This window comes from Notamacropus eugenii, chromosome 6 (genome assembly GCF_028372415.1).
Source record: "Notamacropus eugenii isolate mMacEug1 chromosome 6, mMacEug1.pri_v2, whole genome shotgun sequence".
NCBI lineage: Eukaryota > Metazoa > Chordata > Mammalia > Diprotodontia > Macropodidae > Notamacropus > Notamacropus eugenii.
This window is the reverse complement of record NC_092877.1, coordinates 142,685,776-142,707,289: the sequence shown is the minus strand read 5'-3', so window position 1 is coordinate 142,707,289 and position 21,514 is coordinate 142,685,776. Positions and strand designations below refer to the sequence as shown.

Genomic DNA, 21,514 nt, shown 5'->3' with positions numbered 1-21,514 from the left:
AGATCTCTTCCAATTCTAAATCAAGGGTAGTCTAATACTAATAGAAACCATAACAAAAAGGACAAATCGTCCAGTTTTCTCAGAGTACTTTCCCTTCTGTTAGATTACTTGACCCTCATAGGAATTAAGTAAGGCCGGCCCTTTCTCCTTATTTAAACCCAGTAACTTACTCGGCAGAATAGGGGTAAATTAAAGAAAGGTCTTGCAGGCTCCACTGCAGCTCAGTTGAACTTTTTTTCCGGACCTTGGGAAAATGAAGCAGGCCACTTTAATTTTCAGATGCTTGATGAGGCAAATGGATCCAGAATGACCCCCCTAGGGAATAATCCTGGAGCCTTCCTCTCATTACATACTGGTCTCTATTAAGAAACCAACTGAAACTTTCCATTTTATATATTTGAAATGAAGAAGAAAAATGAAAATTTTCAATAAACTTGTTCCATGAGTCAGGTCATTTTGTTTAATACCATTCAGTTTGTAATTCTCTGACCTAGGCCAAAGCTTAGCAAATGGCACAGCTTGTCTCTGAGTTGTAATACTGTGGACACTGTCCCTTCCGTCACTGCTCTTTCTCTGCTTTTAACCCTTTAGAAGCATGACCACAAATATGCTGAGTGACATAAGAGGCCAGATCCCCAACAAATGTCCACACAAGCAAAGTCCTGAGGGCTATAAAAATGGGTCTGATGCCCACATGCCCGACTGTTCAGCAGGACTCAGAAATTCACCATTCCAGGGGAGCTCCGGTTTCTTCTTTGGAATGACACCCAACCTTTCCCTTGTTTGCACTCCAACAGTAAGGTCTTTAAGATGGTGTGACTGAGTTTCTGATTTTGGGGCTGGGGGTTGCTTTCTTTGTGCTCTTTGTCCTAAAGAGGAGAGAAAATTCAAATGCCACTTGTGCCCCTATGCGGCTAAGTGCCGTGCAAACCTGAACCAGCACCTGACTGTCCATGCTGTGAAGCTGGTGAGCACCGACACCGAGGACATTGTCAGCGCCGTCACCTCGGAAGGCAGTGATGGAAGGAAGCACCCTTATTATTACAGGTGAGGATCTGTGAAGGGCTCTACCCCTGAGATCCCTATCTCCTTGACTACCAGCCTGCTAGCGAGTTACGGTGAGGAGCCTGTCAGCTCCAAGGGGCGATCTGAACGAGGGTTGGACTTCCCTTCTCCCCCGAATTGCTTTAAGCCCTGTAGCCTGAGATGTCTGGCTCCAGGTCCTGGTTCTGTGGCTCTTGTATGCCCAGCAGAAGAAAAAGCTCGCTCTCCAATGACTTTGGGAGGTCAGGCCCCAGGTGCTAAGTCAGGGCTCTGTGGAGCCGAGGACAGCACTGATGTACCTTCTAAGGTTGGGAGGAAAGAAAAATGAGGAAAAATGATTCTTAAAATCCTAGGATAAGAGAGACAGTGCTACATACAAACCTTCCTTACCATTTTGATTCTTGCCTACCCTGCTTAAGACTTAGTCTTAGAGGCAGCTAGGTGGTCCAGTAGATAGCACATTGGAACTGAAGTCAGGAAGATCTCAGTTCAAATCTGGCCTTAGACACCTCCTGGTATGACCTTGGCCAAGTCGCTTAACCTGTGTCTGCTTCAGTTTTCTCAACTCTAAAATGGGGATAATAGGATTGTTGTGGTGTCCAAACAAGATGATGTTTCCGAAGCTCTCTCTTAGCACAGTGCCTGGGACCTAGCAGGAGCTTCATAAATGCTTTTTCCTTCTTCTCCAAAGGCAGAAGCACTCATGGGTACGCAAGCTGGCAGATAGTTTGGTTGCTATAAAAGCAAAGTTTCTGGATCCTTCCTCTTTCTGTCTAACGCTGGGAGGAGACCAGAAAGCCTAGCTGCACATGTGCCTTTATCCTAGTCATAGCAGGCCTCCCCAGCATTCTGGGCACACCATGCAGACCTGCATGCACGGTACTGCCATCCTGCCCCGGAGGAGCTGGCCAGAGGCAGAGAAGGCTCCTGGGGCTTGCACGGGGCTCCAGGTTGCTCAGCATACCCGCCCTGCTCAGCATCCTGGCAGGGCTGCAGTACATCTTCCTACCCAGAGGAATCAGCTAGGTGATGGGCAGCATCTGGAATCTGTAGTTTTTAATTAACTTTATGATTATTTAGCGTCATTATAGCATGTATGGGATTGTTGCATTATGCCAGCACGTAATCCATTTGGCAGGGTGGCTGCTTTTTCAGAGACATTTCAGCGTGGAAGAAAAAAGAATGTTTCCAGTGGAAAAACTCTTCTTTTTTTGGTGGGAAGAAAAGGCATTTGTCAAGTTGGGGCCTTCTGAGCGCACTAAATGGAAACTGATGCTCTCTCTTTGTTAACACAAAGCCACAGGGAGCAACGATACAAAACAAGGGAAACCAAATGCTGCAAAGTTATAGCCAGGCTGGGCCCCAAAGAAAAACTATGAGAAAGCAACTTCTCTGCAAAACTGGGAGTCGTGGAGTACGGAGCACTGATCGTGATAACATCAGGCTTTGAATGCAGCAGTTTTTAGAAACTCTGCTTGTTTTTTCCTTTTTTTTTTAACTTTTTATTATAAGACATGAGAGTCAGCATAGCATAGTGGACAGAAAGACAGCCTCAGGACTAGGGAGAGATGAGTTCAAGACTCAGGCACGTACTAACTGTTTGCCCCTGGGCCAGTCACTGCCCCTGTGTTCAGGGCATCTCTGTAAGTCTTAGAGAAGTGTCCAGCCTGCATGGGCAGAGGGAGGATTCCTTTTCAGAGTTCCCTATACCGATCCAATCCCAGAACCACTCCCGTCACTGTCCTGAAAGGGATAAATGCAGAGTAAGTTGAAGCGATGGAAAAACAAATAGACTGAATAAAAATGTATTCTAAAAAAAAGCCAGTGGTATTTCTTCCTTTTTTTCTATTTCTCTCTCCTATTTTCTCCTCTCTTTCTTGTGATTCTCTTCCAGTTGTCACGTGTGTGGTTTTGAGACCGAGCTCAACGTTCAGTTTGTCAGTCACATGTCCCTGCACGTGGACAAGGAGCAGTGGATGTTTTCCATCTGCTGTACAGCCTGTGACTTTGTCACCATGGAAGAAGCTGATATAAAGGCCCACATCAGCTCCAAGCACACAGGTGACCATTGCTTTTTCTCTCTCCACCCCACCCCAATCTGTTTTATTTATGTTCTCTTTTTAAAATATCGCCCTCCCTTCCCCTACCGTCCTTCCCCTAGACTCCTCATATAACAAAGAAGTACAGGTAAAGAAAACAAATCATCTGAGTATGCCTCATTCTGCACCTGTAGTCCACCACCTTGCTGCCAAGATGTGGAAAGCATGCTGCCGGTTGTCATCCCAAGTTTTCCTTTCCTGGGTGTCTCTTCCCTCCCGCCCCCAGCCCCCTCTCATCTCATGAAGAGAAACCAGACCCCTCTGACTTTTCAGCTGTGTCCCTCCCCTCTCCACCAGAGACTGGCATTTGCTTCCTCTTGAAAGCCTTCCCCTCTTCAGATGCCAAGCAGAGGGTCATGTTGCATGATCCCTGCAAAGCTTAAGGAGTTGTCCAAATGTTGAAGGACAAGAGCACCGCCATCCCCTTGCAGAACTGCCTTCAGCAGCCATGAGCTGATTGCCAGGCTTGGATTGCCCCTTGCTGTCCTGAAAGTTTGTTGAGCCTCAGAAGCTGCCAGGCCCAGGCCGGGTGGAGAGCTGTCCCCAGGCTTCTGGCCTCCTCCAGGGCTGGGTTTTGCTGGCTGAGGCCCAAACAAAATCTTTTAGTCAGTGGTGAGTTCAAAACTTCTTGTTCTGAGGTTTCTGTGGCCCTGTTTTCTCTCGTTTGGAGACATTCTGATCCTCCCCTTGGAATTCTCAGCCCTCACCGTGTTCCAGCATGCCATCTGCAGCCTTTCCACTAATGAAGCCAGCGAGGTCAGGGGTTGGAGAAGAAAACCCCAAATCTCCTGGAACGGTCCTGTTTCTCTGCAGGCCGTGGCAAAGAGCTGGCCAGTGAGAGATACCCTTTCATTCTTACCAGTCTGGTTAACTTCCTCCATTTAATGATCTTAACATTTTGACTCCACGATGCAATTACCATTTCCGAAGTGATGGTTACAAATGACACAGACGTGAAAGTCATTAAGGGAGAAAGAAGATGAGTTCCCCTCCCATCTTAAATGCTTACACGTTAAAACCTGATTCTGCTAACTGCCAGCCCTTTGTGTTGGGTCAGCCCCTTTAGATCCCATCATCTGCATCACGGAGACCCTGGAGCTGGAATTTCCCTGATGATTGTGCAGATGACGTGCAAGGCCAACAAGAATCAGTCTTGTGCTTCTGAGGCTGCATTGGCTCAGTGGTGACAACAGTGACAAAAGCTTGTTTGTGGCAGTAAATTGGGCAGATAAGGCTCAGAGTCCCAGTAAGAAGAAGACAGAAGCAGAGAGAGATACAAGAGGGAGGAGGGAGAAGGAGAGACAGACAGGAGAGAGGACAGAGTGGGGAGGGAGGGAGGGAGAGAGAGAGAGAGAGGACAGAGTAGGGAGGGAGAGAGAGAGACAGGAGAGAGGAGGGAAAAGGAGAGACAGACAGGGTAGAGGACAGAGTGGGGAGGGAGGGAGACAGAAAGGACAGAGTGGGGAGGGAGGGAGAGAGAGAGAGACAGGAGGGAGAAGAAGAGACAGACAGGAGAGAGGACAGAGTGGGGAGGGAGAAGGAGAGAGAGAGACAGGAGGGAGGAGGGAGAAGGAGAGACAGACAGGGGAGAGGACAGAGTGGGGAGGGAGGGAGGGAGAGAGAGACAGAGACAGAGGGAAAGACAAAGACACAGGATTAGAAGGAGGGAAAGGAGAGACAGAGATACAGGAGGGGGGAGGAAGAGGGAGAGACAGGAGAAAGTGCTGTCTGGGGCGGGGAAGGAGGGAGGGAGAAAGATAGAGACAAAGGGAGAGACAGTCACAAGAGAGAAGGTAGGGAAGGAGAGACAGAGACATGGGAGAAGGAGAGAGGGAGGGGTAGGAGGAGAGAGAGAGAAGAGCAGGCAGAGAGAGAGAGTGACAGATAGACAGAGACAGAGGGGAAGACAGACACAAGAGAAGGTGGAGAAGGAGAGACAGAGAGATACAGGAGAAGGGAGGGAGAGAAGTAGGATTGGGGGGCAGGGTGGACAGAGAGAGAGTCACTCTTTACAAGGAGCTTTCTGACCATAACCATGTTAGTGTTATGCACAGCAAGTGAGCTGGGGTGCCTGTGTGAAAATTAAAGTGAGCATCTCTGTGATAAGTGGAAGAAAGCCAGACATCCTCTGTGGCAATGAGCCTTGAAAACATCCCTACTTCCTTTCTGGGAAGAGGGTGGCTTTCTTCAGCTGGCCACCCTCTCCCCATCCTCTTTTGACCCCTCACACAAGTATGGCTGTACCCAGCAGGAACTACCTCCCAGGGGACTGTACCATCTGTTATGACTAGGATGTGTATATAGGAAAAGTTGGATTCAAACTTAACCTGGATCCATAGAGGACATCTGTCGCTAACCACTGACCAGTTTTAAACTGGTCATTTCCTGAGCACCAGGCCCTAGCCCTCTTGTCCTCCCCAACCCCCACCTCCCTCATGCTGCTTTCTATCTCAGGAATGAAGTTGCTAGGTTTGGGGTTTTCACTGAGCAGGGAGCTAAATTCTCATTTTGTGTTGCCTCTACCAGTCCTCTCGTTTACAGCTCAGATCTATACGATGCTTTAAGATTTTTGCAAAATACTTTCTTCACAGCAACCCTGTAATGTAGGTATCGCAAGTATTTTTAGTATCAGTATTTTAAAGAAAAAGAAACTGAGACTCAGCATGGAGTAGGAGGGAGAGCCTTGGACCTGGAACAAGGAGTACAGTTCAAATGCCATCTCTGCTGCTTACTAGCTGTGTTACTTTGGCCTCGGTTCCTTCATCTGTACAATAGGCATATTGGACTAGATGCTTTCTAAGGCCATGCCAGCTCTCTCTGATCAAGGTCAGCATGTCAGAGCCATGATTCCTCCCCCTCCCATCTCTCCAGACTCTACACTCCCCAGTGACAGCTGGACAGCTGCTGCTTGGAAGCATTATAGACATCCCTGATCAAGTATCCTTTGGACTCAATGGCTTTTGGATGTCATCTCTGAGATTTTGTGACCTTTATCCCACTACATCATACTCATCTCCAGTCTAGATGAGATAACCATGGCTTTGAGAGGTAAAATTAGGCTCCTCATTTTACAAATGAGTAAACTGAGGCCCAGAGAGGGCAAGTGAATTGCTCAACTCCATATAGTTTGTTAGTGGTAAAGCAGGTTCTAGATCTAGGTCTGCTGGCTTCCACTTCAGTCATCTCCTTCTACATTACCCTGGTTCTTCTATCAGAATCTGGATCACAAGATTTTAGAAGTGGAAAAGCCCTCAGAGATTGTCTAAATCGCTTTCATTATATATTATGTGTGATATGCATATAGATCTGTATCTATTTTTACATATGGTAGCCCTGCTATTGTAACACTGTACATCCTGTTTATAAGTACATGCACACATACATACACACATACATTGTATTACATACCAACATATGCTATTTCTGTACTTATGAACCTGTCTCTTTTTTAATGTAATCTTCTTGGGGGCAGGGATAATTTGACTTCAGTCTTTGTATCTCTGGCATCTGGCACATAGTAGGCATTCAATTAGCACTTGTTGGCTGATTATACAACTTTAGAGTTGATGGTTCTGATTCATGTACTGTATAATATCTACATGCTGAGATGACCTGATGTGTCACTGCTGGATTCTAAGGAAAAATGTTAGTTGGCACCAAACATGCTCCCTTCCTGGCTCGATAAATGGTAATGGAATGTGTAAGCACATAGCAGCAGCACCAGGCATTAGTACCTCTTTGAAAGGAGATATTGAAATGTGCCTTCCTCTTGTGATCTGCCCCTCCCCCCACCATACACGCACACACACATGCACATGCATGTACACACACGTACAAACACACACATGCAGGAGAAAGGTAGAGCATTAAGGAAAGAGCATTAGATTTTGAGTCAAGAGACTCTTGATGTCTCAGTGGTTGGAGACAAATTATTGAACTTCCCAAAATTCAGTGTTCTCATCTGTTAAATGGATGTAATCATATTCGTCCTGCCTTTCTCTATAGAACTGTATAAGCACTGTAGAAGAAGTTCCTCAAAGAACTCTAGAAATATGAGGCATAAGCTTAGGGAAGTAGGTGGGATGACATAGTCAGAACTGTTGGGTTGAGAACAAGGAACATCTGGGCTATTTTTCCTCCTTGTGACAGCATTTGACCTCAGCACTTCAATGTGTTTATTTATTTGTTATCATTCAGTAGCCACATCATCTAATGTCAGTAAGCTTTAGGGCAGACAAGCTTATTTTTAAAGATAGAAAATGCTAAAGAAAAGTTAGTTCTCAAAAGCAATGTAAAGCATCATTCGTTGTGCCCTGCTGGATAAGCGAGCCTCACAAGATGAATGTGGCAAAACGGTTCTAGAGAGGTATTCAGTGCCTCACAAAAAATGTTCTGTTCATTTCTCAAATACAGCTACACCATAATAGACTGGCAGTACTGATATTAAATTAATTACCCCTTCAAAAATCCTAGAGTCCTCATTTTCTCTAGTACCCTACAAAGAGAACATCCTTGATGTTAAGAAAGAAGGAAACAAATGCCTGAAAGAAAGGCCTATGTTTTTAATACCAATACTGTATCAGTGTTGGTGTGTGGCTATATCATGTATTACTAGCATCTTCAAAGAACTACAAATGAGTATCACTCAGAGGACAAAGGAGAGACCCATTTGGGGTATGAGTAGGCTGCAACATGTCACAAAGGAGAAATAGAAGAAAGGAAGTCATCAAAGAACTGAACAGTCCAAAAAGGATGAGCTGATCCATGGCAGGATGGAGAGAACTGGGCTCCATGGGTGTCCTCAAGATTTCAGGAGAAGGCAAGGAAAGACCTCAACATGTTGGGTGGAACTCCTTAGGGGGAGAAATGAACAAGTGTCAACCAGGAGGGATGGGCAGGAATGGGTGGTCATCAGGATCATTGGAAGAAGTACCCATCCACCTTGGCATCAGGGATCCCTATGAATACTGAGTCTACCCTTCCTCATTGTATGTCAGTGATTGAGGTGATCTGCAAATCTGGTAAGGGTTGTGCTCCCAGAACATGAGGATGGCAAAGTGCCTAAGAAAATACTGTGAATGAAGGTTTTTGTGGTCACATGGCTGCCATGAAGCAGCCAAACTACTCACACTTGGAGGTAGTATGACCCAAGAGGCCCCTGGAGATGCATAGGCCCATATAACTTTTTCACTAGCCTACCACAGGGCCTGGTGACACCCTTGATGTTACTTTTTCATATCTCTAGAAGCTCTGTGTTAATGCACTGTGCTCCATAGAAAGGATATCGAGTAGCACATTAACCTGCTACTACCAGAGCTTGAGAGATCAGACAACACAGAGGAAAAAGTTTAGGCTACAGGAAGGATGAGTTTTTATGAGGGGGCAGGGGAAGACAGTGGAAAGAGGTTATAACAGAAGGCATGTGAAGACAGCAGGCCCTCGATTGGTGCTTCATTTGAGAGTTCTGGCCAGTCAGAAATATGGAGGTCTGAGTGTGAGAGAAACCCGAGGACAGTGAGGGAACCTCTAAGAAAGTCTGGGTCAGACTAAGACTGTCAGGAAGGGAACTGAAAAGAGAACCATCCTACAGAAAGCCCATAAAGGATTTAGCTTTGGGGCAGCTAGGTGCTGTAATGAATAGGAGTCAGGAGGACCTGAGTTCAAATCCAGACTTACTAGCTATGTGACCTTGGACAAGTCACTTAACCCGAATTACCTTGTCTTTCCCCCCTTCCCCCCAAAAAGATTTGGCTTCAAGGTACTTCAATCTTTCCATGGATCTGTCATTTCAACGTTGTGGGTATTCCTGCCAATAGAGAAATAGACGTGAAGCCAAAAGAACTGAGTTCAAATCCTACCTTGGACATTCAGTGAGCTTTATGGCCTTGGTTACATCAATTAACCTCTCTTGGCCTGTCTCTCCATCTGTAAAATGAGATAACAGCATGTCACAGGGTTCTTCCAAAGATCAAATGAAATCATATAGGTAGAGTGCGTTGAGTGCTATATCAATGCTAACTTATTATTATTTTGCTGAACGTACCTTTCCATTCATACCTTCTCATTCTTAACCATATCTGCCATAGGTGATCTACTCAATGAAGTGGAAACCTTCCTCAGGATTCTCTTACATTTTGTCGCTACTATGCAACGTTTAAGACCTGCATCCATCGTGCCTCGCTCTTCCTACATGTTTTCTGATGCTTATGCCTACAGTGGACATTTCTAGCAACCAAAATATTTAAATTTTAAGTGCCAGTGCCACACTGCCAGCTGTGGAGTTTTTTCTGTCACTGGAAAATATAATTTAGGTCATCCTTGAGAATAAGCCACAAGTCACAATTTTCTAGGCAACTTAACCCAGATCAAAATTCCATCAATTATCACTTTCCATCAACTCTCATTAATGTGGCCCTCCATTAGGAGAGAAATTCTAGGAGTTATTGACTCAAGCATCAGAGAAGTTCTGGTGAATGGGCCAGGGAAGGGGCAGGGCATTGCAAGTATGGGATGTTTCATACATGGTCCCTCTCAGTATCCATCACTTTTGCTTACGTTTGAGCCTTTGTTTGCAACGCTGAGGTGAAGATATCTAGAAGTGACTGAAGGAAAACCGAAAGGCAACCACAAAGCTTATTTTTATAGATAGATAGGCACAGAAGAGAACAGAAAAAGTTCAGAAGGAAGCACAGACAAGCAGGACAGTTTTGAAAGTATTATGTTGACTTTATATGTGCTTTTTTAAAGAGACATGTACATAGTGGAAATTCATGGCATCACATAGAATCCTCTCTTTGTGTATTACTTTCTATTTGAAAATGTTCCTTTTGGGCAGCTGGTGTTTGTGAAGTTCAGAGTCAAAAATGAATACGTGCATGTACAGAAAGAGAGTAAAGACCAGGAGAGCCGTCACAACCCAGCCTCGTGTCCATCTTCAGTAGGGAGCTAGCCCTGGTCATAGATGCTTTCTGCACCATGACGGCATGGAACCAAAACTCCCTTTGTCCAAGGATTCTTCTCCGCCCTTTTGAAGACCCCTTCTCCTTCATAGTGGATTTGTTTTTCCTGCAACCACTTTTATTTATTTCCATATAAATCCGTATTCAGCTACCTCCTGAGTGACCTGGGGCAGATCCCTCTGTTTCACTGAGCCTTGGTCTCCTCCTCTGTAAAATCGGTGATTTCTGAGGTCACCCCCAGCTCTGCCTCAGTGACCCAGGGAATGTGCCTCTAGGTCCTCACCCTCTGCTCTTCTCCTTACCTGTTTACCCCAGGCATAGGAGCAGCATCACAAAAGCATTCCCACCATATGGCCCATGGCACATGGAAGAAATGCTGGGGATGGTGTGGTCTGAGCCAGTGTCACAGCCATCAGAAGCAGATAGGAAGACCTCAGTTCAAATATAGCCTCAGGTCCTTAATATCCAGGTACCCCTGGGCAAGTCACTTAACCTCTGCCTACCTCAGTTTCTTCAACTGTAAAATGGGGATAATATCTGTAAAGCAGTTAGCACAGTGCCTGGTACGTAGTAGGCATTTAATAAATGTTTCTTTCCTTCCCTCTATGGCTGTAGCAGCCGCACCTTTGTAGATGTGACACCACTGGAGTCTCTATAAAGACATATCCTTTAACCACTTCTCTGCCCCAGACCCCAACCTCTTCTAAGGGAGCAGGGAAGATGTTTGCTCCCATTCACCCTCACCACCAGATTTCCTGCTGGCTTTTCATCAGTTTACCTTGCACTGGAGGATACCCCTCCCATCAGAAACCTAGTGCCTATTTTCATGGCCATTTCTGTTTTGCTTTGTTCCATCTTGCCTGACTGAGTAACGGGGCATCTGTTTGTCTTATCCTTCAGGGGAAGAGAGAAAGACTCCCAGTGAATCCAACAGTCCTTCCTCATCTTCTCTGTCGGCACTCAGTGATTCAGCTAACAGTAAAGATGACTCGGATGTCACCCAGAAAAACAAGGGAGGGAACAACCTCCTGGTCATTTCCGTAGTGCCTGGGAGCCAGCCCTTACTGAACACAGAAGAAAAGTCAGAGAAAGGTAAAGGGAGAAGGGACACCCTGAGCCCCTCTCTCCCCATCCGTCTGCCATCCAGCAGATTCATGGAGGTTTGAAAATAAGGCCCGGCCCGTGGCAAAGAGGCAGCAGGTTGGGGAGGCTGAATGGCCGATCACAGGGGATGTTTGTTATCGAGGGGATTTTGGTTCAGGTGCAGGGCAGATTAGATGACCTCCAAATTCATTCCCTTCCAGCTCTGAGAGTCTAATTTTGACCACTTTGGGGTTGTTGGGTTTTTTGTTTTTTTTTTTTATCATTTTTTGGGTTGATTCTTACGTGAGTCAATGTCTGAGGGTGAGGGAGGATGCTCCAGTCTTAGGCCGGTCTTCTCTCAGCCTTGTGTCCTGAGGAGCAGTGCAGGGCAGGCAGGAGGAGGGACACTGGAGGGGTACAGGTAGGGTGACCAGCCCCTTCTCATGCTCTCTTCTCCACCCTTCTGCACCTGCCCCCCAATCCACACACACATTGGTCCTTTCAGGGTTCGAATGTGTTTTCTGCAATTTTGTCTGCAAGACGAAGAACATGTTTGAACGCCACCTGCAGATCCATCTGATCACACGGATGTTTGAGTGTGATGTGTGCCACAAGTTTATGAAGACTCCTGAGCAGCTACTGGAGCACAAGAAATGCCACACTGTCCCCACTGGTGGGCTCAAGTAAGGAAAGCAAGTACCGAACCTTTTACTGCGTTGTTCAATCCCCTACCCTGTGGGCACAGACTGGGCTAGAGGGGATGGGGGTCCGAGGGGAGGCAGCATCAGGTCACACCATCCTTTCTGCCTGGTGGGGGTGGGGACTGCCCTCCATGGGGCCTTAGATGACCCTGGGTCTCTCTTTGTGTTCTGCTTCTGCAGAGGTTTCAGGAATAGGCCAGGTGGGGGACAGAGGGACAGGGAGTCATGTCAGGCCATCTCAGCCGTCTCTTCATAAGGATGAAATCATTGAGAGAATCATTAACTTAGAGCTGGAAGGAACATTAGAGGTCATCTAATCCAACCCTCCACATTGTACAGATGTGGAAACTGAGACCAGGAGGGTTAAGTGTTTTACCCAAGGTCACACTGGAGAAAAACCAAGATTACAGCCTGGGTTCTCCATTTCCAAATCCAGTGCCCTCTTATTCCTTATGCTACCGGACTTTTATTGGATTGAATTTTAGTGAATACGGGGTACAGTGTCCCCTGCACCTGTTTCTATCAGTGAAGCAGCCTTATCTATCTCATTGTCACAAAAAAAGTGCCATCCCTAATGTATTCTGTCCCGTCATTCAGAAGACCTGACATTATCTGTTGAGCAAATGTGTGTTTTTTTAAAATTCAATCATAGTAACAACTAGAAAAGGTCGTACTGTGGCTCAGTGGAGATGCCTTGGCCCAGTGAATTCCTACAACCCCTGGGCGATCATTCCTCCCCAAGAAAGGAAAGGTCTAGACTTCGGCATTCAGAGAGATGTCACTTCCAGGCACATCCTCCCAAGAGTTCTTGGTGGTATTTGTCATCATTAACCAGAATGTCTGTGTGTGTACTGTGTGCCAGCCAAACCAACAAATGACTGTGAGACCTACTATGCATCCGGCCTTCCACTAGTAGGCCAGCTGCTACTGAAGGAAAGCCAGAGATTTGACCACAGTCCTTATCTTAGAGTCTTAAAGTCCAAATCCAGACTCTGATGCTCAAAGCATAGTTCCTACTCACAAGATGCTCCCACCTTAGAAAACAAGCTAGAAAAAGGCATAAGTGACAAGACAGGACAAAATTCAGCCTGACTCCCTTGACTCACTGTGTGAAGGAACAAAGGATTCCTGGTGAGGTTGGGGAAGAGCGGTCAAGCAGAGCTGTGGCCATGTGCACACATGCACACACATAGGTATACACATGTACATACACATGCATGTACACAAGGCTCACACACCTCCACATGCATGCACACATGCTTCCTCAGGGCTTCTTTCCTCAACCACCTGCTGGCCCAAGCTGAGGCTAGGACAAATTATTTCTGCGTAGCAGTTACCTCACCTGTCTGTTAACACACAGCACATAAGAAAAGATGCAATTATTTTTTTCTTGAGCACGATTTTGTTAAGGTGGGGGTGGGTGTTGAAGACAGATTGGAGAAGCAAGTTGGGGAGGGAGAAGAGTTGGGAGGGTTAGTGGATGGAGGATAATTTTAAAGGGACTCTGGGTTTGTTTTATGTTTCGAGAAAAGTGAGGGTAGAGGATGGTTGGCGGGCTTGTCAGGATCATACCCAAGGCTTGCCTGGGAATTGGCTGCCATTTGTGCGCATGCACACACATACACACACACGCACACACATACACACACGCATGCACATACACACACACGCACGCACATACACACAAGCACATGCAAGAATTTGTGTGTGTGTGTGATTGGACTAGTGTTCACTGCCCTCTCCCAATAGGCCAGTCACACACATTAACATGTTGGCACCTGATAATTGCGGCTTTGCCAGTCAGCCTTCTCAGAGGGACCTAGAAATCAGGAGCCTCTGGATCTGATGGGGAACGGTGCACAATCACCTCTGATTTTTCTGTTGTACAGACACTTCCCGGGCGGTGCTAACTATCCCCTATGTAATAGTTTATGTTCTAGGATGACCAAGTAGAAGAATTCTTTGAAAAAATTGCTAATGCCTTCTGGCTCTACAGTGAGTGTCTGTTTTGGTTTGGTTTCGTTTTGTTTTTTTTTCTTGCCATGCCAGAGAATTAATATGCCTGAGAAGGGTGTCTTTAAAATTCATAATGGGAGCGCAGAAGGAAAAAAAAAACAACCAAAAACTTACCCCTTTGCTTGAGCTGCAAAAGAAAAGTTGAGTTATGTGCCACAGAAGCATCCTTAAAATAAAATGTAGTACAAACATCAAAATGGTTTTTTTTGGAGATGGAGCTACTGTTTTCCGTAGGCTCTTCATGTTACATATCCAATACAATTGCTTTTTATCACTTTTACAGATCAAATTTGATGATATGATTACATTTTTTAGAGGAGCAGGGGCCTAGCTTAGAACAGTGGTGAGTCTCCAACTCCTTCAGGGAAGGCCCAGCTTGTGGTTCAAGATCCTGTGGACTTTTCTTTCATATGCATTTGGACTCAGCAGACAGTCACTGCCTCCTATGTACCAGAAATTTGCTAGGTCTGGGGAATACAGAGGCTAAAGCCAGAGAGTCCCTGCCTCCAGGAAGCTGCTGCTGCTCACTTCTGGGGCCAGAGACTGCCTGTCAGGTTTTCTGGCAAGGGCACTCTGGGCTTCATCTCTGAATGAACAAGTGCTGGTCCCATGCGGTTGTACAAACCATTCACTTCCCACAACAGATTCAAGAGGAGGGACAGGCCATAATTGCGGTCTCAACCCCTGCTCCAAACCCCTCTGAGAGGTAGGTGAGGGAGGAGCTAGAAATTTTTCTTTGAAGGATGTGGAAACCAAGGTACAAAATGGAGAATGACTTAGCTCAGGACACCCAGCTTCAGCTGGGGATCTAACGAACTTTCCCAGCATCCAGTTTAAAGGGCTTCTAGGACTTCTTTCTGCGTGCATACATACATATGGAGAGACATATATGTATATACATTTATGTGTATATATATATGTATGTTTGTGTGTATATGTATACACATAGACGTACATATATATACATATACACACACATATAGATAGTCCCTCCTCTATGTTCAGAACTGTTGGCAAGGCAAGACATAGAAGAAGTAAAAAATGTGGTCCCTGCGCTCAGAAAGCTCCCAGTCTAGTTGCATTCTCTTGCAGAGTTGGGAGCCTGAGATCCTTGGGCCTCCCACCCCTTGGGGCATGTCCTTGGCTCCTCTTCTTTCCTCCTTCCTCCCAGATTTTTGCTTCTTTTTTCTTCCTGTCTTGTGAGAAAGCCATGACTCTAACCCATGCGTTTTGTGAGCACGCACAGAGAAAGCATTCTGCTTCTAACAGTCCCTGGACTAAGCACGACTCTGCCCTTTGTGTGACTTTTTGGAATGCTAGAAGTAGTAGCTCTCCCCCGTGAGCTCTCCCCTTCTCTGTGTGCTTGATGTGGTGCATGACAAGTTGGTAACGTGTTCTTTCTTCTCCCTACCTTAAAGGACAGGAGGGGCAGGACTCCTGTTGTGGTGGGGCCAGAGTGGGGGGGAGCAGAGAAGAGGTGAGGGGAGGAAGCTTCCTACATCCATTCTCAGTCCTTCCTTTTCTCCCCCTCCTGATGGCCAGGGTGCCCACTTCCAGCCAAGAGGCCTAACTTGGGCTGAGCTTACCTGGGTCAGAGCGTGCTTTATTTGCAGTGAAAGATGAAGGGAGAGAGCTAGAGACAGTTGACCCCATGAGGCAGCTGGGCTGGGCTGAAGGGGTTGGAAGGAGGTATGTAGGAAAGGGCTGGGGAGGTTTGGGGATGGAGGCAGTCCCCCACTGAATCTCGCCTGTCATCTCATCCCTTGGCAGGTGCCCATTCTGCATTTACTCCACCAACCGCCCCGCAGCCATGGAGTGCCACTTGAAGACCCACTACAAGATGGAGTACAAGTGCCGGATCTGCCAGATGGTCAAGGCCAACCAGCTGGAGCTGGAGATGCACATTCGTGAGCATCGCCTTGGCAACCACTACAAATGTGACCAGTGTGGCTACCTGTCCAAGACGGCCAACAAGCTCATCGAGCATGTGCGTGTCCACACTGGCGAGCGGCCCTTCCACTGTGACCAGTGCAGCTACAGCTGCAAGCGCAAAGACAATCTCAACCTGCACAAGAAGCTGAAACATGCCCCGCGCCAGACCTTCAGCTGCGACGAGTGCCTGTTCAAGACTACCCACCCTTTTGTCTTCAGCCGCCACGTGAAGAAACATCAGAGTGGGGGGGACTGCCTGGAGGAGGAGAAGAAGGGCCAGAGTCCAGCTCCCAAAGACCCTGCTCCCGGGGCTCCCCTCCTGGTGGTGGGGAGGTCCCGGAACCTTTTGTCTCCCCTCTCCATCATGTCCGCCTCCCAGGCCTTGCAGACAGTGGCACTGTCAGCTGCCCATGGCAGCAGCTCAGAACCCAACCTGGCGTTCAAGGCCTTGGCTGTCAACGGCTCCTCTTTGCGCTTTGATAAGTATCGGAACTCGGATTTTGCCCATCTTATTCCCTTGACGATGCTTTATCCCAAGAATCACTCGGATCTCACATTCCACCCTCCCCGACCTCAGACTGCACCTCCGAGCATCACTTCACCCAAACACTCCTTCCTTGCCTATCTCGGATTAACAGAAAGGGCAGAGACTATCTGAGGGCAGCCTTGTTTCTGTACCAAAAACCAACACACACACACACACACACACACACACACACACACACACACACACACACACACACACACACACACCACAACTCCAGCAGGTATATGTTGCTGCAAAACCCAGAGACAGACGAGGGTCTGTACCCTGTGTACTGTGTATCATTGATGAGGTTTAGAGAAGTGGCCCTCTGAGTGTATTTGTTGCATTGACACGGAAGCTGCTTGATTCAGTCATCAGAGAGGTGACCTGTTGCATTCTCCTACCTTCAGAGGCATGTCTTCCCCCCACCCCTCTCCCCAGCCCCTTGTTTTTATCTTGAAGAAATTTTGCCCCGTTAGTTAAAGCCTAACAAGAGTGTCCCAATGGCAATCAGCACTTGTAAGGTGACATACTGGTGCATTTTCATTTTGTTTGGGTGAGTTGGCCGTATGAGCGAGTGTGAGTGCTTGAGGGCAAAGAGAGAATGTGTCAGCTCCCGGGCCACACCATTTCTGTGGGCTGTTCTTTATCCTGGCTCATTTCCTGAGGAGGAGCTCATTTTCCTCAGTGGGTTGGTACATTGCCCTCTTTCCCCTGGGTATTTCAGTACCTTCCCCTCTGTGGTTCTGAGCAACCGGGTTATAGGGCCCAGGGCTTGAGTTGATGAAGGGATGACCATCCTCTTCTGTACTGCCTGAGATTTGTAACAGAACATCGAGTTTAATCCTCTGACCTTCACTGGCTGTGAAGGTGAGGGGATGGGGCGGTCCATCTGGAGGAAATAGCTCAATACTGCAGCTGATGCCACCCGACACACCACACATGGGTATGCACGCATACACCCATGTGCATGCACATGTGTGGATACAATCTTTATGGTAAGGGCTCCAGAGGGTGCGACTTTCTGAAAGGGCCGATCAGATACATCCCCACATTGATGCAATGATCACCTTTTTGTCTGCAGAAACCATGGGTATGAGTGAAAGATTTGATGTTGGTTATAACCAGCCAAGGGGAGTAAAATGGGGTTTAGATAAATTCTGGGTAAAAATGCTCAGACTAAAAAAAAAATGGCAGGTTTGCACAGTGCTTTTTAGACTTGCACTAGATTGTGTTTCTCATCTGAAAAACGAAAGGAAAGGAAAGGAAAAGAAAAGAAAGGAAAAAATGGACCTCTTCTTTGGATTGGAGACTGTGTGTTAGAAAAGTTAATTTACAAATTCTTTAAACTATAAAGACGCAACAAAAGGTGCTGTTTGAACATACTGTTCAGTTCTATGCCCCTCCCCTCCCCAGCCCCACCTCCAGCAAAAAAGGAAGTCTCAGTTGTATTCGCAGGTCTTCTGGCTACGTCTCTGTTCTTCTCCACGTTATCAGTAAAGACTGTATTCCATTTTGTTAACGCCTGGTAGGACGTACCCTGCTAGGAAGCTCACGTTAGACTTATTTAAAGCTCTTACTTTGTGGTCATTAAAATGACAACGTATACGCAGCACTTTATTGTAGCAAGAAGCAGATGTGCATTGGTTGCAGAACCCTTTGTTGATCTGGGAAGGCAACAGGTGATTTTCAAAGAAAATCTTCGGCTGACTATTTTCATTGCTTTTGTATTTTTAAGACAACAGGATTTCCAGTGCGAAACAGGCTTAAAGAGCAGGAAAGAAATGTGCTTTGTACAGTAATGGGAAGTCTAGAAAATGAATTTTTATATATATATATAAATATATTATTTATCTCTCGAGAGGAGCTGGTGTACAGGAGGGACGCTTTCTTACTGTGCTTCTGTTTTCCCACAGTGTGCTAGCCTAGAATTGGGACTTGGTTTGGGTTTGTTTTTGTTTTTTTCCATCTGTTTCACCAGGAAAAATAAAGTAGCTCTAATTTTTCTTCCTCCAGGCATTTCCCTTTACTGAATGCCACCTTGAACTTGGTACAGTTCTACAGGAAGCCAGATGACTGTACTGTCTAATCCTCACTGTAGGCTGCCCCTTCCCCAGTCTCTTACCTTTCCCCACCCCCTGGCAGGCATGTTCCAGTCCCCTAGGGGGAAAGCCTGCTCTGTGCACTAGATGAGCCTGTTTACACTAAGGAGAAGGGTGGACCAGGGGCAGAAGGGAGGGCTTCAGAGGATAAGTTTCCTGTCTGTTCCTCTCCCCCACCATTTTTCCTCAGTTTTGTTCTCAGTAAGTGGCCATTGGTGGCCTGGGATTCGACCTTACCACAGCAATGTTTCTCAGTCGAAGATGCAGTACATACCTACACTCCAAGAAATCCCGGGGCAGCTGGGGCAGGGAGTGGGTGGGGGTGGGACTGGGGGTGGGGGGAAGGTGGAGGAAGCCTTATTTTTAAGAAACAGTTTTTTGAATTCCCCATGTAATGGAGGAGAACCTTGCCACTGGGCAACAGTCTGCTTTCAAAGTGATCCCGTTTGGTGGCAAAGGCTAATAAGAGAGGAACGGGCCATGCCCAGGACCTTTCTACAGAGGCAGATCACACTACCACACTGACAGGCGCTCCCTGAAAAGAGGAGACCTGGCTGGCTAGGATCGTTAGGAACAGGTCTGACCAAACCCCAGCCATGCCGTAGGAAGTTGGGCCAATAAGCAGAACCGGAGCCGAGCTCTAGGGGAAGGAGACAACCTCAACACTCAAATGCCATGCATTTCTCTGTTTGCCACGGAACCCGTATTTTTGAATGGCCTAGTCACGCTTAATGTAATTGGGCAACTTTGTTTAGCACTTTGGAAAGATTCCCCCTCCCCTTTCTGATAAATTATAAAAGTTTTCTGAGTGAGAATAAAAAGGTGTGTTTGGAGTTTGTTTGGTTTTTTTATATTATTATTATTCTTGTTAATAAAGGAGAGTATTTACAGAAATTTTCAGGATTCGCCTAGATGAGCCGTCCCATGAATTGGTTTGCATTTTGAAGCTCTGTGTCCCCACGGAGAATCCTTTCCCTATTAAAAAAAAAACCCAGAAAACAAAAAACACTAACATTTTTGGGAGGAATCCAACCACCGACTAATGTCATCCCTGTTTTCACTATGCATTCTTTGATGAAGGCTAACTTATTTTTCCATACGGTAATGCAGTTAAAGTTCTCAGCACTTTCTTTCTTCCTTTGGTCCTTTTTTAACTTGTGTTATGTTCAGAAGATCACGCTGTCGAGGTTTGTGTACATTACTGAAAATTTGTATTGTATAAAGCTTTTTGCATTCTAAGGCTGTACAGGGTCATTTTGACAAGTAACTGGTATATTCCTACGTCGCATCTTACGTTGCATTGCCAATTTATAGTGTATCCAGTTTGGAAGTACAATATACTCTAATTAAAAAAGGTTGGCTATACTCTGGCTTCTTTTCTTTCTTAGGCTGTAATCCTTGACTTCAGCTTTTCAGATATTTGGCAGAATTAGGGAAGCATAAATTTCAAACTGGAAGGGAGTTTTTACAGATCATCTAGTCCAAAAATGAGGGGGTTACGTTTAGTGACTGGCACTTTTTTAATATAGGAATACCAAAAATGTCATAATTTTTGGTATTCCAAAATGTTATCATTTTGATATTTGAAGATTTCATAATTTTTGATATTCCAAAATTTAAAATTTCCTGAAATTCATAAAGCACTTAGGTAGAGTGCCTGGCACGTAGTAGACACTTAAGAAATACTTGTTCCCTATTATTTCACTTTTTCCTCTCCCCCCACCATAGGGGCCATTCCAGCTTTTACTCTATGAATTCCCTCACTTTGCAGATAAACAAACTGAGGTGCAGGATAGAAGGTCCTCTGAGCTCTTTCCTTGGTACCAGAGTGCCTCCACATTACACTACATTCTAGTTAAACCATCTCGGCAAATGGGCTAAACCAGGTGGAGGGTAACCAACAGGCCTCAAACCCATTGGTGAGTTAGGAAAATGTCTACCCCAAGCATTGCCCCAACAGCATGGACAGATAAAACTAATTTATCCTGATAGCCATGAAGGTGGATGTAGCAGGGGCTGTGGAATGCTCAAAGACACCAACATTATCCACTACTTCCTGGGCCATTGCCAGTTACGTTGACTTTTCTCCTGCCATTGAACTTGGGTGACTCAGGAAGAGAGAGTGAGGCTTAAAACTTTGTGCTCCTCTGCCTCACTTAAATCCAATTCACAAGCAAGTGAAGACATCACCTTATGATGTCATTGGCCCTCTTCTAAAATGAAGGACAAACACCAACCCCTTGTGGTATAGATACAGTGTGGTAACTGCATATAGGGCTAGATTTGGAATCAAACTTTCTTGAATTAAGGCAAGTTATTTCAGCTTTGGTCTTTAGTTTTTTGTCTGTCAAATGAGCTGGAGAAGGAAATGGCAAACCATTCTAGCATCTCTGCCAAGAAAACCCCAAATGGGGTCACAAAGAGTCAGACATGACTGAAAATGATTGAACAACAGCTAAATTCCAGCCATAGGTTTGTACACTTGAGGCAAAACTAGAAAAGGGACTTGAAACCTACTCATAGCTGCCATGTGGCAGAGATGGAAAGTCACTGGCAGCTTTTTAAGAACTTCATCTTAGAGTGCCACAAATCTGAGACAGTCCCTACGGATCCAGGCTTGTTGATCACTCTCTGTAAAACAGGAGAAAACATTGATTTTTGACCAAATGTCCTTGATTTAGAAGCACACAGGTATGCCTAATTTTGCCCTCTACTTGTCAAACTGCTTCAGTGAAGCAAATAATGTAAATGTTTCCATTTCAAAAATGAACAATTTTCTCAAGTGAGATCATGCACGTTAAAGTACACTGGAAAGTCCAAGACTGGACATCAAGAATAAACTAGGGGATGTCCAGAGGACGGCAGCCAGGGGGATGAAGGTTCTCAAAGTCATTTCAGTGAGGAGCAGTTGAATGAACGAGGGTTGTTTAGCCTGGAAGAGAAAGCTTGAGGGGTGGGAGGGAGGAGAGGGGGCAGAGGCAGGATAGCTGTTTTCAAGTATCTGAGGGCTATCATTCAAAAGAGTGATCAATCATGACGGTCTTTGTGATCT

General features: G+C 46.0%; 1 protein-coding gene across 4 annotated transcripts in view; it reads left to right on the top strand.

Moving 5' to 3' along the window:
• The window catches only part of ZNF827 (zinc finger protein 827), a 244,153-nt gene extending 224,326 nt beyond the window's left edge, over positions 1–19,827 (top strand). Inside the window, exons 10-15 of one of the 4 annotated variants that reach the window (XM_072621180.1) lie at positions 876–1,047; positions 2,939–3,105; positions 11,003–11,194; positions 11,691–11,868; positions 13,815–13,881; positions 15,673–15,801. In XM_072621180.1, coding sequence (XP_072477281.1) covers positions 876–1,047; positions 2,939–3,105; positions 11,003–11,194; positions 11,691–11,868; positions 13,815–13,839 — 734 coding nt within the window. In that variant the 3' untranslated portion in view covers positions 13,840–13,881; positions 15,673–15,801. Of the gene's footprint in view, positions 1–875; positions 1,048–2,938; positions 3,106–11,002; positions 11,195–11,690; positions 11,882–13,814; positions 13,882–15,672 lie in introns of all 4 variants that reach the window. The other 3 variants (XM_072621179.1, XM_072621181.1, XM_072621182.1) reach the window with 3 other exon arrangements.
• The last annotated feature ends 1,687 nt before the right edge of the window (positions 19,828–21,514 follow it).